The sequence below is a fragment of the Doryrhamphus excisus genome, linkage group LG1, assembly GCF_037039965.1.
Source record: "Doryrhamphus excisus strain RoL-2023G ecotype Guam linkage group LG1, RoL_Dexc_Guam_v1.1, whole genome shotgun sequence".
NCBI lineage: Eukaryota > Metazoa > Chordata > Actinopteri > Syngnathiformes > Syngnathidae > Doryrhamphus > Doryrhamphus excisus.
Window position 1 is genome coordinate 15,218,181 of NC_136357.1, and position 17,895 is coordinate 15,236,075.

General features: G+C 42.2%; 1 protein-coding gene across 5 annotated transcripts in view; it reads right to left on the bottom strand.

The window, feature by feature from the left end:
- LOC131131664 (pleckstrin homology domain-containing family A member 7) overlaps positions 1–17,895 on the bottom strand; it is a 104,510-nt gene that overhangs the window by 5,540 nt on the left and 81,075 nt on the right. For 4 of the 5 annotated variants that reach the window (XM_058076555.2, XM_078790954.1, XM_078790955.1 and 1 more), the window contains 15 exons: positions 14,726–14,907; positions 12,982–13,497; positions 12,349–12,901; positions 11,884–11,967; positions 9,375–9,428; positions 7,911–7,976; positions 5,743–5,823; positions 5,520–5,669; positions 5,245–5,346; positions 5,039–5,150; positions 4,814–4,944; positions 4,024–4,218; positions 3,810–3,888; positions 3,636–3,730; positions 1,424–1,663 (listed from right to left, as the gene is read on the bottom strand). In XM_058076555.2, the coding sequence (XP_057932538.2) occupies positions 1,424–1,663; positions 3,636–3,730; positions 3,810–3,888; positions 4,024–4,218; positions 4,814–4,944; positions 5,039–5,150; positions 5,245–5,346; positions 5,520–5,669; positions 5,743–5,823; positions 7,911–7,976; positions 9,375–9,428; positions 11,884–11,967; positions 12,349–12,901; positions 12,982–13,497; positions 14,726–14,907 (2,640 nt within the window). The remainder of the gene's footprint in view (positions 1–1,423; positions 1,664–3,635; positions 3,731–3,809; positions 3,889–4,023; positions 4,219–4,813; positions 4,945–5,038; positions 5,151–5,244; positions 5,347–5,519; positions 5,670–5,742; positions 5,824–7,910; positions 7,977–9,374; positions 9,429–11,883; positions 11,968–12,348; positions 12,902–12,981; positions 13,498–14,725; positions 14,908–17,895) is intronic. The other variant, XM_078790953.1, reaches the window with a different exon arrangement.

The following is a 17,895-nucleotide window of genomic DNA, read 5'->3' on the forward strand; positions in this document are numbered from 1 at the left end:
TGATAATGATTGGACCACCAGCATTTCCTGTCCTGGCCTACCTGAAAACATTCTCTAGATTATTTTTCTATATTTTATATTGCAAATCTCTAAAAAAATATATATATATATGTGTGTGTGTGTGTGTGTATATATATATATATATATATATATATATATATATATATTAGAGCTGTCAAAGTTAACACGTTAATGACGTGTTAACAAAAATTCTCGGCAAATTTTAGGATGCGCGATTAATATGCACTCTATTTGACCCTCGGCCCCCACCGCAGTTTGATTGAAGCACGGTAACTCTGTTGCCACAAGCTGGAACAAATAATGATGGGAAATGGAGGAAAAAAAAGAGTATTTAGATTGGTAAAGTTAGCTTCAAAGACCAAATATTTGTATCTACTGTCGCTGTGTCACGGAGTGCATGCCCTGCCAGAGACTGGAGCAGTGCAGGTATTGTTTATATTGTCATATACAATGCTACCTTGGCATAAGAGTGGCCCAACTAACCAGTATTTTTCACATTTTTATATCTCTCTGATTTTTGCATTGAACTGCCAGCTAAATTGGAGTTCTAGCTGCTATTGATGGACTGTCAATGTGGTGACCGTGGCTGAAGTCCAGTGTTTTGCTAGCGTTAGCGATTTAGCATGGAAGTACCATGGAACTAGTGATCATATCTTACCTTTATGCATTGCCACATAGTATCAGCATACAAAATATGCTATGAAAATACATCCAAATACATCCATACAGCCCTCTTTGTATCGGAGAATGGCGCGTCGCTGCGTTCAATGACTGTCGAAAAAGTAGGACGAATCATAAATTGCATTAAAAATTCAAAAACTGTGGAAATAGTTGAGTATTGTAATGAATTATTTACTGTAAAAAAATGATTAATTTTGTATGTATTTTAATGTAAGATTTCCCTGACTCATTATAGATAAAAACTTATTTCCATCTGTGATTAAATGTGATTAATTGTGAGTTAACTATAGAAAATGAGATTAATCGCGATCAAATATTTTACTCGATTGACAGCCCTAATATATATATATATATATATAATATATGCACACACACACACACACAGTGTTCTACTGAAAATATCCACCAGGAGATAAATAAAATATGTTAGCGACCACTTCTCTCGCCTTCTCTTGATTACATTCGGCGTTGGGTCAGTGGCGTCCCACCAGGAGGCAGCAAGACCGCAGCAGGACGCAACGAGATCCTTTCAAGTCCATAATAAACTGTGCTTTTTAAAGCGTTAACCAGGCTAGCTCGTAGCTTGTTAGTTTGTGCGCCCGTCCTGCTAGCGCGTTAGCATCCCTGCTAGGTTGCTATGTGGTTGCGTTCTGCAAGGCGGCACCGGAGTGGGCGAGGCGGAGCTTCCTGCCTCCGCCGTCATGGGGTGGATGTAACGTACGGAGGCGGGTGGGTCGGACGCGCCGGAAGGCATCCGGGGGGAGGAGGAGGCTCGCCGGGTGGGGACACTGAGTGAGGAGCGTTCGCCCTGGCTGAGGTTCCTTTTGCGCTCGCGGACCAGCGCCCTCTGGTGGCGCTTCATTCGCTCCAGCTGTTCCTCGGCGCTCATTCGGCCACGGGGCTGGACCGAATACTGCAGGGCCTCTGAGGACAGACACTCCAAGGCACTCCTAGGTCTCTCCTGCTGGGACACACATGATGATGGTGATGATGATGATAATGGCGGTGGTGGTGATGAAGGGAGCACAAATGAGTGAGAGTGCAGGGAGGTGACAGTAAACAAAGAGACATAATACTGTAGCTCATGGCAAGATGAAGGGTGAGCAGGAGAAACAAAAACACCAATAAGCAAAATATAATATCAACCATTAAATAAAAAATACGATCTAACACCCGCTATACCAGGGGTCGGCAAACTACGATGTGGCCTTCCAAAGTATTTCATTTCAACACTCAACAAGCTGGCACCATGACTTTTGTAAGTAGCTTTTCACATGCCATGGTGCCAAACAAGCACTAGTCAAATATGTGACATAACTAAACCTACCCACGTTCACATAATCTTTAATAGCCAATGTTTTATCGTTCATAGTACATATTGCATATCGCATATCCTTTATTTACCGGTGTCTTAAGTGAAAATTACTACATGCACAGGATCTGCAATTTTGGGAAATTTTCTTGGCTGTGGCCAGCATGTACAGGAAGTTGGGTAGTCAGTGTGGGCATCGTACGAGGCTCGTGCAGCCCACTGACTACTATTGCAAAATGGGAGTTCTGGCTTCCTACAGCATCTACAGCTATCATGACGAGGAGAACTGGAGTGTACAGCAGGAAGAGCCACTCGTTATGGTGCATTAAGTTGCTGTTCATCTCCATCAATATTACCATCTACCTCATATCATACACCGAGCCTCAATTGTGCATCTGCATCTCATCTTGAATATATCTTGTATATTTAAAGCTTCCCTGCAACTTATTTCAACTGTCTTTATTACTTTTACTTTTTGTATACTTTTTATACTTTTTATAACTTAACTATTGCACTGAAAGGAGAAGCGCTCCAATCTTGTTGTACATCTTGTATAATGACAATAAAGGCCATTCTGATTCTGATTAATGCTGGATATGCTATGTGAACAGCTGAAGTGCGTCCACATAGGTCGGTAGAACCAGAGTATACAACTCAGGCTCCTGCCACGTTTTTTTTTTTTTTTTTTTAATTCTACTTTCTTATTTGGCTGCACGGTGGTTGAGTGGTTAGCATGTTGACTACACAGTCGGGGGATCGGGAAGACACGGGCTCGAATATCTGTGGAGTTTGAATGTTCTCCCCGTGCGTGGGTGGGTTTTCTCCAGGTACTCCGGCTTCCTCCCACATTCCAAAAATATGCTAGGTTAATTGGCGACTCCAAATTAATATATCTACAATATGTCTGCTCCTGCATATGCTCTTGTGCAATACTATGTGTATATTTTGGATATCTTGTATATATCTTGTTAAATTGTCTATTTTACTCTACTTTTGTATACTTTTTTTTTAACTTGACTACTGCACTGAAAGGAGAAGCTCTGCAATCTCGTTGTACATCTTGTATAATGACAATAAAGGCTATTCCATTCCATTCAATTCCATTCCAAATTGTCCATGAATGGTATGGTATTGGTATGAATGTGAGTGTGAATGGTTGTTTGTCTATATGTGCTCTGGGATTGGCTGGCCACCAGTCCAGGGTGTACCCCCCCCTCTCACCTCCCACAACACTAGTGAGGATAAACGGAAAAATTGATGAATGGATGGAATTTCGTTATTTGATGTGGTATTTAAACTGGTCCTGAAAAAGGGACACAAGCCCATGTAGCAGATTGTATTTTTGATATTTTTTACAGATCAAAAAGACAAACAATTCCAGGTGGACTGTTAGAATGACAAGTGTAAAATACTGTGTGAAAAATACTGTCAAAAATATACAGTCTGGCCCCCTGGCTAATTTTGTTAAGTCATGTGGTTTGCCCACCCCTGCGTAGGCGATGGCTTTCCTGATTGGCTATTATTGGGTGTTGGACTTCATACATCGTAAACAACAATGAACATGTTCATCAGATATCAGAGCCCAGAGTAAAAAACTAAGTCAAGTGAGGTGATGACTCACCCTGTCCACAGAGGGGTTCGGGCCTCTCCTCAAGGTGACAAAGGAAGAGACGGCGTCTGAGTGGTTGAGTCGCCACGACGTGCCGTACAGACCCGCTGCTCCATCAGCAAATGAGTTGAAGATATAAAATCAGACCAAATGATGCAGGAGCAAGTGTAGTTTTTTATGAAATACCTTTACTGTCTAAATGCTGGTAGTCCAGGTGACTAATGCCTGGCAGCTCTGGTTCACTCAGGAAAGAACGCAAATCAGTCTGGAAGCACACAGAGTCCATAAAGTGGACAATGTAAATTTAAAAATTTAAATTTAAATTTAAAAATCTATTTTGTCGGAAGGCTATGAAAATGTGATATGAAATATGTGATATCAAACATGAGTTGAGGTGTACCTTAAAGTCGCCATTGACAATATACTGGCCGCTCTCACGGTCCCTCTTCCTCTCGTCAGACTGGCGCTTCAGGCCTCGCACAGATGTGTGGCGAATAACCGACGCCTCTTTGGGGAGGGGCGGCACCACGGGGGGTGTTTCCTCGTAGTCGTAAAGGCGAGGGAGCGGCGGCCGAGGCGGAGCGCCATCCTCCGCCTACATGTAAGATAAGATAAGATAAGATATGCCTTTATTCGTCCCTCAGTGGGGAAATTTGCATTGCACAGCAGCAAGAGTACAGAATCAGTTAAGCAGTACAAAATACACAATATAGAAAAATAAACAATATAAACAAGTATTAACAAAATCAACAGTTTTTCCCAGAGTTATATACAAATACAGTATGCAGATAATATGAAATGAGATGAGATATATGACCAGTCTATACATGTGGGAGGAAATACTTCACATATAACTTAGTATATTGCATTTAGAACCCTTAATATTGTACATGAAGGTTGATCAGATATTGCACAGTGAATGGAGTCTGGAGTAACTATACTGAATGTAAAAAACAAAGTATTGCACAGATGTACATAGCAGTGTAGAGGTCTCTTGGGAGCAGTGCTGGTTGTACAGCCTGACAGCTGCAGGAAGAAAGGACCTGCGATATCGCTCCTTCACACACTTGGGGTGAAGCAGTCTATCGCTTTACAGTTACAGTATATTAGTAATAATAATAAGTGAGGCGAGATGCTCCCTTCACCTTTGACCACTTAGACCTTCACAGGTTCTGCTATGCGTCACTTACCCACTTTGGCACGGTGCTGTGAGGCAATGTTTGGGAGTAGACGCTGGGGATGGAGCTACGAGGAGGAGGATGGACATCTGCACTGTAAGAAGGCACGTTGGGCTCCGACACTGAAGGCACTAACTTCCTCTCTAGTGTCAACACAAAGTATGTGAAACTGAAAAATCCTGCCCTGTATTCATAAGAGTTAATGATCATGAAGTGAATACAATTATGGATTCTAACCTGGGTTGTGCACAGAGTCAATAGTAACTTTGTAGTTGGCTTTGCTGGCGCTAAGTCCTGCCATCACATCCTCGATCCTCCACAGCTCACGCTTCATCTCAGTTTTCTCTTGCTGCATCGCAACACACACACACACACACAGACTTCATTTATAGGGATCAAATCATGTTTGGCGTGACACTTTGTGCTACAATACCGGGCTTCACCTGTGAGGTGGCACTGAGGTTCATGTGTGCCTGCAGTGCTGCCCTCAGCTCCTCTACTGAACTCTCCAGCCAGCCGTAATCCTCCCAGGCGTGCGTCATTTCCTGTGGAACATCACAGCAAGGTGCAGCGTCAACCTTTTGGACACTTCTACAGTATGCTTCACCTTTCACATTCCAAATAGTTGTGTTTGTATGATGCTCCAATTGTATGATGCACAATGATCTCACAGAATTGATGACAAATGAATAAGAACCATATTGTTTCACGTAGATACCGTGGAGAGTCGTGATATCTGCGCCCTGATGGAGACCAGGTCTTCTTGTAGTAGCCTTTGCTGGTAGGCGATCTTGTGAACATGTGCAGGCTGCTCCTGATACAGCTCCATTTGCTGGTGGGACACATCCAGCACACTCTCCAACTTGTCCTGAGGGGATGTGTGGAGGACATTAAACATGTCAGATCAACGGCATCGGACATGCTGCTTAATGAGCATTCACCTTGTCCTGCTTCAGAGAGCTGATCCGCACTTCCAGGTCCTTCAGGATCTTGTCTTGCTCACACAAACGACTCAGCTTCACCTGCAAATACGTTGACCTGAATGTGCAGCAATGAATTTGTCCCAAGCCCCCGAGATTAAGCAAACATTAGGTTGAAATCCAGCTAAAGTTACACAAAACATCAGCGTTCAAAACAAGCAAGAGGTGTACTTTTTCTCTGGCTTTTTGTGTCTTTCGTAGCTCATCTCTCTTTCACAGCAGTTAATTAATTCCAGACCGTGATAAATTAATTTCCATGTTATGGAATTCAATGTTAATTAATGGGATATGTTAGATTATCACATACTACAGTATTAATTGGCCCTGTACCCTAGAAAGCGCCCATGAATGATACGGGAAAAGGCCGAAATGATACTGTGTCAAAGCCCAGGGCAGTGATACTGATAAAATATAGAGTTTAACCATGTCCAGTATCAGCCCCCGTAGCTGTCCACTCAGAGCGCGCTGCTCTGGTATTGTGCCAGTGAAACAACCAATCAGAGAACAGCGCACGAGCGTGATACACGGCGTTTGTTTTGCTGCCGTCTGTGCTCTGTCAACATGTCAGCGGTTGACACTCCCGGCGAAAGATATAATACATGTAATAAACTGAAAATTTTCTGGAAACAAAATGGTCTTTTGATTAAATAGTACGTGATAATAAGCTCATGATTAAATAGTATGTGATAATAAGATCATCACATGGTTTGTCTGGTATCAGGCCCAGTATCATGCCCCCGCGTGCCAGTATCAGCCCGAGACCGAACATGATACCTGGCCTGATACCAGACAAACCATGTGGTAACCTATAAGTATAGAAAGCAAGTTTCTAAATGCATTTTTCTTATATTATAAGGTAAACCTGGTGAATTCAAACACCAATTCATTTCAAGGGAACCCTTTTAATTGTCTTTTTCAAGGAATGAGGTCAAGGGGTGCTGAGATAGCAAAGAGATATCGGGCATTTGTGATGCTAACCCAGAAAGAAGAAGAAAGTACTTTAGGCAAGAGAGGGACAAATGGGAAAAAGACAGCAATACATGAAAGAAGAAGTGCGTTAACGAGCTGCACTAAGTGAAAGAGCGAAGGGGGGAGAAAGAAATGGTGGAAGGGAACAAATCAAGACCGGGCCAGTGCTACAGAGACACCACCTCACTCTCCTGAAACCCCAGAAAGTCAGTGTGAGCCACAGCCGTCCAGGTTAGATCACTGGAAGTTTAGCTTATAATAAAAAAAACTTCCTAGACTGGTCGCCAGCCAATCACAGGGCACATATAGACAATATAGGCAAAAGCCTCAAGGAGAAAACACACAAATGAAAAACGAGAAAATAACATGTCAATGTCCACCCAGTCAGTTTCTAGTGTTATGAAAATAAAGACAATATTTCTAGAAATTGTGGTGGTTCTTGTGGTTTATTTATAAGGTATTGTGGACCAAATAGTACTTTTAAAAAGTTTGACCATATATCCTTTGTTGTTTACATTTTATTCAGAAATGAAACTGCCATATTGCAGATTTTATACATGAGCAAAACTTTTGCCCTAATTTCATCAGTATTAACATTATTTCCCAGAAGAAAAATGTTTTTCCAAGTCCAAATAAATTAGCGGTTAACCAAACAAATGAGAGTATGACCAGCCTTCCTGTAAGGATTGTGTTGCTCCTCTGTATTGAGTCCCTCTGCAGGTAGAGGAGGTGAATACAGAGAGAGGATGCAGCCTGGCTGACACGTTGAATTACAGCCAGGGAGGGAGGGAGCGTCATTAATAAAAGTGTGATTAAGCAGGAGCAAAGGTTGCATCACTTTATCAGCCTGAACGTGCTTGTAGCAATGTTGTAACACAGCGCTTGTCTGTGCAAGAGTCTGCACTAGACACCGTATGAATAATTGATCTAGCCTTTAAACACAGTGCTGCTTTGAATCGAACCCAGCTCATAAATATGTACCAAGTATTTGTCTATGTCAGACAGCGAAACATTTAACTAAATATTTATTCTTGTGGATGGATTTAGTTTGCAGTGAGAGCTGTTTCATATATTTTGACTCTCAAATCTAGCAAATACCTAATGTTGTGACCAGGCAGGATTTTGGATACTTTTCCTTCTATGATTAAAGTCATACTCACGTCTACGTCGCTCTCTGCGACCTTGACAGGCTTCCCAGATTCCTTCAGCATTTGACTTCCTGCCACCTGCAATGCACAACTGACATTTCATATTTCTCACAGATGAAACCGAGACGCCGCTGAAACAACGCACGACTACGATGCTGACCCAACCTCGCGTGCATGACAAAAAAAAAGAAACATCCGTGGAGGAACACAATCAGCTGTTGCCATGGAGACCACGATGGCTATGGACACTTTGAAGCCCTGCACACGTGGATGCATAGAAACTCACATCAAAATTGACATTGTACAACTGACCAATGAGGGATGGGCATTTGAAGATATTCCCTTGATGAATAAACATAACAGATTAATTATATGATCATATTATGTTATTGTTACTTTATAAAACACAAAACTAATGTATAAATATATATACACATTGTATATAAATTCAAAAAATATAGAAATATATACTGTATTTTATAATATTTCACAGCAGTTGAATTCTCTAATATACTGCATTTCAGCCAACCATCTTTCCCCAGCTCTGTTTTGCATCCATTTAGACAGGCACTAAACAATGATTTTGCAGCATAGCGATTCAGCCTGCCTCATCATAAAATCATAGACAAACATATATAAGCCTTACTCGTTGTGGAGATCCCTGATTTGAGAAGATGAAATACAACCACAGGAAGACACTGACACGCTGTTGCTCAAGCGCACATACATTAATATCCCTGCAGCCCGTTTAGGTGGAAACTAATTAAACTCAAATTCACTGCGGCAAGTGGAGAAAAGTGCTATGCCCATCCCTATGAGCAACATGATTACCAAAGACATAGTAAAGCCCTGCGTCACGACCAAAGAGGGTGCAGTGTTTCAGAGATGATGGTAGAAGCAGCTGGCTTTTCCACCACCGAGCCACAGCCACGACACATGCACTGCCGAGCCATCCCATGCCCACACCACCAGCACCTTCTACATCGCTGCATGGGACAAGTGTGCGTGTGTGTATGTGTGGGTGCGCGTGTGTGTATGTGTGATGATGGGTGGTAGAGGACAACACATGAAGGTAAGACATATGATGCTGTTCAAGCATTGAATGCATGTTGAACAGCGGCCTTTGCATGCACAAGCACGCTGTAAAGACACACGCACACACGCACACACATATAGCTTACGGTCGTTAGAGGCCTGAGAGGCCCAGCAGTGCAGTGCAGTAGCAAACTGTGAACTGCGAGGATCAGGGGCTCTAAAGCTCTGATCTGCGAGTCAAAGATCACAAAAAGACAAAAGCCGCAGTCACATGATGGCGGCCCTCTCTTGTTAAAGAGTCTAGTTGTTATTTATGCCTTGTGTGATTGTTTAAAAGAGTGACGGGGCAAAGACGCGCTAGTCCTGGAGGACCGGTGTAACTAACAAGCAGAGTGTTAAAAGTCTCTTTCAGGAGGAACAAAAAGCATCACCAGAGCTGACCTTCAGGTCCAGATACTCCAGGTCCTTCTTGAGCTGCACGTATGTGTCATCAGCCTGCAACGTCACAAACCACACAAACAACATGTTGGTTTAGTTTAATCAAATATTTGATCACTGTCTTCAGAGATTAACACTAGAATCAAGTGATAAATGCAAGACTCATGGAATGGACTACTACACCTGCACTATCATGCATCAGAGCTAAGGGTGTAACGGCACATGTACTCACATGTCAATAAAATATTTATTCACACTCTTGATGCACTAGTCTGTATTAATCCCAGGTGTCCAAAAGTTGGCCCAAGGGCCATTTGCAGCCCGCAGCAATACAATTAATTCATTATTAGGCTATATTAATAGCTATTGTACTAATTTGCCTTTTTTTTGCTTTCAAACAAAGGCTATACAAAGCTTGTATAGTTTATAATACAGTACATTGACCAGTATTTGTGGCCCCAGTATCCTTTCTGTATACTTTTTGTATGATCAATATTTTCATATTGTTCATTTTTACTTACTGTAGTCAAAATGAACACAACAGGAGGATCCCTTACATGACATCAACTTTGCTTGCTTGATATATTGTTTATTATTATGTTCTATATTGTTCGATTTTGAAAGCAAACGCTAAATTCACAAAAATTACATTTATAGTTGATGATGACAAACTAGTTCTTGGAAGTGACATCATACTAGGTGTGACTCCTCTCAGCTAAAGCAGAGTAAACACATGCTTCTTGAGGTAGATTGTCGACTTGGTTTAGTTTTGTTTAGTTTAGTTTCTTGGTTTTTATTTGTCAGTAAAATAATAATCATGCCAAAACACTGTGTTGCTGCTGGATGTTTATAGCGTCTGAGTGATACTGTAAGTTTGTTTTCTTTTTTCCATAAGAGGAAGGTTTAAGACAAAAAATTGGACAAAGTGAGTGCAGAGAACGAGAGTCAGATGGACGCCCACCTCGAGCTTTGTTCTTTGCAGTGATCATTTCACTGATGACTACTGTGAAGGAACACCTTTACAAGAAGCATTTGGGTTGAAAGTACGGTATAAATGCAACGATGCTATTCCGCCGGTATACAGGAAAAAATAAGACAAAAAGAACGACATAAAAGTTGCCACAGAACAGAGTAAGTCATGTCTTGTTTTCTTAATGTCTTCTAAACACTATTCCATGATAGCAAGGCTGTAAAGCATTATACATGTTATATAAACATCATTTCCCGTGATGTATATGTTTATCATTATAAAATAAAATGGGCTATAAAGACCTCTTTATGCTCATTAAGAAGCCAGTTTAAACAATAATTGAAGGACAAGCAATTCCTGAGTAATTTATGCATTAAGCAAAGTCAATAAGTCATGTCAGGGACCATTTAAAGCCAACGTAGTATGTACCAAACCGTGATGATGGTGTACCGTTACACCCCAAAGGTGCCATCACTCCTACAACCACAAGTCGGCCATGTCTAAAGTATCATCAGTCCAGTGACAACACCAACCAGCCAAAGCACTGAAAGCAGCCAGGAAGCCACAGTACATGCTACTAGACGCAAGAACACAACACGCCTCATCCTTCTACACGTGAGCCCCGTCGGCGCTCAGATGGACCATGCTTGATGATGATGGTGCTTGGAAGTAGAGGCGGTGCGGGCTGACCGTAAGGGAGCCCACCTGGCTGTCGCAGGGGCACTGAGGAGCAGGGGCACCCAACAGACCGACGTGCGTTATCGGAGGGGGGCCGGCGGCGAGCAGGGCGCTGTTAGTCGCGAGCTGGTGCCGCTGTAGCTGAGCTAATGTGTGCTGACGAGCGGCCGCCATCTTGGCCTGGTGGCGCCGCAGCTGAATGAGGAGCAGGGTGAGCTCGTCGGGCTGTCAGGCATTATTGATGGCGTTATTAACCTCGTTACAGCACAGGCACGTGTTTGTTTGAATGGACCAGACAGCCATTCCAGTTGAGTACAAAGAATCTGGTCGTACACTTTGGTACTCATGTATTATATCTCGATTGTGCAGGTGTACCTAAGGCTGTGTAGTGATTCCCCTACATGGTAGGGGGGGCACAAACACATGCACATAGCATGGCCGAATGGTGCGCTACAGAAAGGTGATCAAAGGAGCGCATATTAGTCCACAAAGTGACAAAGACAAGTCATTTAATGAATACAATCACTCCTCAACCCCCATGTGGCAAAGCTGACTAATGTGATCGCTCCTCTACAGTTACATTTCAGGCCATGGAAGTGTATGTCATGCGAGTGTGTACAGTTTGGATTGGGATTGAGTTGAAAATCAATACACTGATACCAATAGGTTGTGCGCAGTGTATTTGACTGTTTTGAAATTGCTCCTCCACAGTTACATTTCACAAACTTTCTGAATAAAAACACTCCTTGTGTGTCCTCGCTTGTGTTGTATACTGTGTTATACACAAAAGTGGAATCAATCAAAGAATTAGCATTGAATGAATGATAGTAACACTTGATGTTCTTTTAGTTCAGTGAAACGTACCGTTTTGCCGTGCAGGCTGGGCGCACTGACGGTGTGTGTAATATAGTTCGATGGAGGCATGGAGCGCCTCTCGATGGTGGATGCCTGCCAATGCATACACAGCATTGAATTCACACTGAAGAATGTGTGGTAAAAGACTTGAAACCAATACATTTCTATATTTATATCACCTTAAGACACTGTGTTGACTGTTGTGATTATTTAACTTTACATTTTGGAGCTTAGGTGGTACAATTATTAATCATTCTACTCAGTGGAGCAGACTGACACGTTTTCTTTTTTAAGTCTTTTTTAGTCTGTAGAGACAATGACTTTACTCCCATTCACGTTAGCCTGACATACTGTATGCTTTTTATATCTCAATAATCATGGACTTTGATGCGTTAAATTATGTCTAATTGAAATAAAAAGCTACAAAATTTAGAATAAATAACTACTTGACAAAAAGTCAACTTCTTACTTTACCTTGAAGACCTGAGATTTGGTCCTGCGAGGAGAAACAGTGAAGGGGGTGTCGACCACTGAGGCATCCCCCAAGGGTCTTACTGTCACACGGTCAGCTGGGGTGTGCGGGCGCCGAGCAGGCGACAAGGTCCTGCTGGTACCTGGCGGAGGCCCTGGCGGCGGGATGTCTGCAGTTGAAGGTGGCACGGACACACACCGAGGCGGTCCATTGTGCTTGGCGGATGAGGAGGGAGGAACAGTGGAGGGAGGTCGGGCGCCATATGGGTAGTCCGGGGCCGGCGTGTACAGCGGTGCAGTGGGGCTGCCATGACGGTACTGCTGACGCTGCTGCCACTCGTACAGCTGCAGGACGGTGTTTGATCCCGGGCCGCTCAGCTCTGGCGTGAGACGGAAGTGGCTCAAGCGGTCCTGGGCATACTTGTACTCGCCCATTCGCGCCGGCGGTGGACTGGGACGAGGGGTCTTTGGCAAAGTCTGGTATGCGTCTAGAGTAGTGAACTTGGGCTGGGAGGGTGGCGTGCGGCGCGGAAGCGTGTTGTCTCTGGATGGAGGACTGTCATGACACAAGGACACATAAATGATTATATAAGGACTATTATATGAGTATATATGTACATCCTTTATGCCACCTACCCTTTGAGTTCAGCCTTCTGCACTTTCACCCACTGCTCCACCTGCTCCAGAGTACTTCTCCTCCGCACCTCTTTGTGTACGTTGTCCTCCAGGTTGGCCGGAGCCCTCTGGTATGTCCCTGCAGCAATCCCGTTAGGCTCCAAGATGGGGCTCGGCGTCTCCACAAGGCCATTCCTATTACAAAGGCCGGGAGGCAGCGTGGAGGAGGCCCGTGACGGAGTTCGTGAGGGCACTCTGGACACAGGTGCCGAAGAAGATGCTTGGTCAGGCAGAGGGAGGGCGGGGGCTGTGGGGTTGGAGGGGAGGGAAGCCTGGGTGTCCATTTCCGCAGTCGTGGTGGCAGGAGAGGCTCTGTGGAAGCTGCAGAGCTCATCTGCGTCATGGTGGATGGGCTCCAGCAGAACCTCGTGGACCACGGGTCTCTGACACTCTGGAGCTTTGTGGTGGTTGATGTGGTTATTCTGTGGGATGCTCTGCTGCGGTGTCACACTGACATCGTCCAGCCTATCAGATGGTCTGCACAGAACACATTCAGGAGTGCGAGGAATTATTTCAAACTTATTTTTTCTCTTACAAATGTGATTGTGCTGCTATCAATTGGGAAAACCCTATTGCATCCTAGCAGCACTCTGCCAGACAGTCAAAACTTTACAGTAGGGGTGTCCAAACCTTTTCCAGCGAAGGCCACATACAGAAAAATGGAATGATTGGGGTGGGGCGTAACCCACGTTAAGTTAAAAGTCAACCCCACTATCCCTCGCAAGGGGAACACATAGACAACAACACACATCAGTAGAGTTTCATTAATGTCCTAAATGTCTTATTTTCCCTTATTATGTGTACTACAGTATATTGGGTAATATGCGTATAAAGGTGACTATAGGGGTGTTATTCCATGTCTAGAGGGCTGAAATAATGTTCAAAAAAATATTTAAAAGGTCCTAGACAGGTTTACTATGCTGTAACTACTACTAGGAATTCTGAAACCTGTCAACCAATTAAATAAATGAGGGACTATACATATATGCCAAGTTATCTTAGCCAGTTTAGCTTTAAGTTAAAGGTAACAATGCTAATTAGTGTAATATCCAATAATACTAATGATAATATCTAATAATCTAATTATAAATCTATTTATTTTATTTTAAAAACATGCAAAGGGCCAAGAGAAAAAAAGAATCACCTGAACATGAAGTACTTATTGTTACTACTCCTTGTTTCTCCTCAAGCAATGTTACAAATCACAATTGCCAACGTTGTCTTGTGAGTTTTTAAACTCACAACTTATGTTTTTTCACCACAGTGTGACTGATAAATGAAAGAGCTTTCTTGGCATTTTTGTTCATAGAGTGCAGTTCCAACCGTTTTTGTTAAATCCTAAATAAGGCCTAATAAGCCTTTCTTTAAAGCTCAAAAACTAAAAGTTATTCAAAAACATTCAAAGTGCAGCAGAACCCAGCTTGACCTCCTGTCTTTATCATTTGGATTTTACAGCTGCCTGCTTTGAGCCGATGGTGTGTGTGTGTGTGTGTGTGTGTTGGTGTGTGTGTATGCGCCAGTGTGTGGCACTGCTGTCCTGTGTCAAGAACACTTTGAATTTGATCCACTCAAGTGTGTCCTGACTTATGGGGACTCACTTAGAGACAGAGAAGAACAAGGAGAAGAAAGGGGAGCATTTTATCAAATATTTTGGTGTCAAATATAACCATTTACTTGTGAAAAGAAGTGATTGCATGGTTCTGACCTGATGACGGTGTCCACGGGGTTCTGCATGCGCGCCGCCTGGTTCATAGCCCTCAGCCAGGTGGTCATGTCCTCCTGGGTGTCAGCGCTGAAGTAGTACGTCCTCATCCCCGTGTGCTCCGCCTGAGAGCCAATCACAGAGCTCTGTTTGTAAATGTACGAGCGCATGCCGGTGTGGTTGGCCTGGCAAAGGATGAGAACAGAGCAGAGGTCAGCGTCACGGTCAAAGAGGCTGGGAGACGTCTGGTCGTCCAACAAGGGGAGTCAACAAGAACCACAGAGGCGCAAACACTTGGACAGAAAAAGCCAGTCAAGTACACCAAGGGACGAGAAATAGAAACATAAATAGGCAGCCAGTTATGACCAACAAAGCCGCAACTTTGGACCAATGAGAGGGAAATACAAGAGCATGGGGGATAATAAAGTCGAATGGAAGCCCAAATTGTTTTAGTGTCTCCTGGTACGGCCATACTGATGCCGGGACAGTTTAGAGATGCACTAAACACCAAGTTGGAAAGCAATACTTCTTGGCATAAAGTAATAATACAAGACCCAATCTTTTATGAGACTACATCTTTTACAATTAAACTTTTTTCCTAATAAAATTGGGACCGTCCTCATATAAAGGTACAACTTTTTCCTTGTAAAAAAAAATATATATATACACACACACACACATATATATACATATATATATACACGTATATATATACATATATATATACACGTATATATACACACATACATATATACACGTATATATACACACATACATATATACACGTATATATACACACATACATATATATGTATACACATATATTACATATTATATATTATCTGTTGTTATGTTTGGCTCTATCACTAACCATTACTCCAGCTAGCCAAAGGCTGGACTGGACTGTATTTGTTTATTTTTCGTGTGTACCATGTGGGAAATCAATGCGTCTCTCTACAGAACCAAACGTTTCATACCAAAAAATCTGATTATGAATACATGTACCGCTAGACCTCGACAAAATATTACATGAAATAAAAAGTCATGGGTATTTGGGTATTTTAGTAAAAAGAACATATTAAACCATTACGTTACCATAATTAACATTCAACGGAGCGCCCATGTTCCTTTAGGCTGAGTGAAAATGTAAACTTGTAACTCTGTGCATACAAAATGTTGGTTTTTGGGGACTAAAGTAAATTAATGCGGCTTTTTCCAGTAGCTATTTTTGCAGTGAGCAGCCCTGGGGTTCCATCAACAGCACCCGAGGGACCACTTGAGAGGCTTTTAGCATGAGCAAATTGGACATGAGCAATTGCAGAAAACCTGCAGGAAAGGAGAGGTCGCTATTATTTTTCAGAGTAAAAATGACATGGCGACTGTGGTCTCCAGAGAAGAACAGCTATGAGTAAGGTCGTTATTTGTTTCCGCTAAATATGGATCCTTTTGCCCGGAAGAGGTTCACGGATGCTGAGGTTTGATAGTCTGAGGTCTGAAAGTTTGAGCTCAGCCGGAAACATCTTGATGGCACAACATTGATGGTACAACTCTCTGGCTGGCCATATGTATGTTGTCAAATAGACCATATGGACAAATAAGACACACACTGGAAAACATTACCAACTGACATGCAAAATATTGATTTACTCCCCGTATCCAGACTCAAAAGTCACCTGTTCAAGACTGCATACTCAATCTGACTTGTTCGTGTTTTTATCCTTTGTTGTTTTGTCTGTATGATGAGCTTTGTCCTTGGGTTCTTAGAAAGACGCTTATAAATTCAATGTATTATTATTATTATTATTACTACAACACAGTGTTTTTGTCGTCTTCTCTGTGTCTTGTGTCTTGCTTCTCCTCCCGCCATTCCCAGCCACAGCAACTGGATTGGGAAGACGATGACACATTGAACTCATTAAGACGTACAATTAAACACTAAATGTTCCTGGCAATGAATAATGAATGTGTTGGAAGTTATGGCAGATTTCTCTGTGATTATTCAGAATTTTTTATCTGCACTTGGGGGATCATTTTGTTAGTTTGTGAGCCAGCAGGGGGGAAAAAGAAACATAAGACAAGTCGATATTTAAACATATGTTCCACAAATATACTGTGACCCAAAGATGAACCCACCAAGAGTCCATTTCCTCTCTACTAATAATACAGTGGGGTAAATAAATAAGCATTTGATGTAAAATTACCTCCTTCCAAATATGTGAACAGTTCAGCATTTTTATAAATCCAGAAACAATGACATTAAATAAAGGTGTATTCGATTGAAAAAAATAAATAATGAAGCCATAGCATTTCAGTATGTGGAATCAAACTATGGAATGGATTGAGTAAGGACCTCAAATAATGCACAACGATGACCCAATTCAAGAAACAATACAAGCAGTTGATGTTTGCTAAATACAAGGATGAAGAGTCTTGAATCAGTCATGATATATTGACACTTACTATGGTACACATAATGTCATTGTATGGCCATATCACCTCGTACTTCGGTACGGGACAAAAAATTACAAAATTCAAAAAATTCAAAAATGAACAAAAAAAACAACAAAGTGAACAAATGTAACAGTTACTGATTGTAAAAGTACCAGATGGAGGGGTAGGATTTAATAAGCTTTGCTTCTTCCTACTCCTTTTGGACGTGTGGAACTGTGAACTGATTATGTGATGCATTCAATTGTAATCTGATGCATGTTCAAATGAAATAAAACCATTACCATAAATATTTGAACCCAATGCAAAATGTGACTTGTGTGAGTCTCCAGACGGGTCTGTACATGTGTCTTCTTGAGCAGGGGGACCTTACAGGCACTACAGGATCCCAACTCATTTGATATCATTAACCCATGTAAGGGTTGAATGGAAGAGCCAGTTTTGGTGACAGGTGTCTTATCTCACTCATTTTCTTAAAATGGGCAGAACTAATACAGTATCTGTACTTAATGGACATATAACGGGCCAGTAGGGTTTGGTGTGTTGTGGTTTAATTTATTTTGAACATGCATACAGTTTACATTGAAATGCTCAGTCTTATAATTAACCATCCCGCATGTCCAAAATGGAGTACGAAAAAAGCTTATTTAAAAAACTTATTTAAGCCTACCCCCTCTCTCTCTGTTTCACATCATTTGCTAATTCATTTGTTCACTTCCTCTATT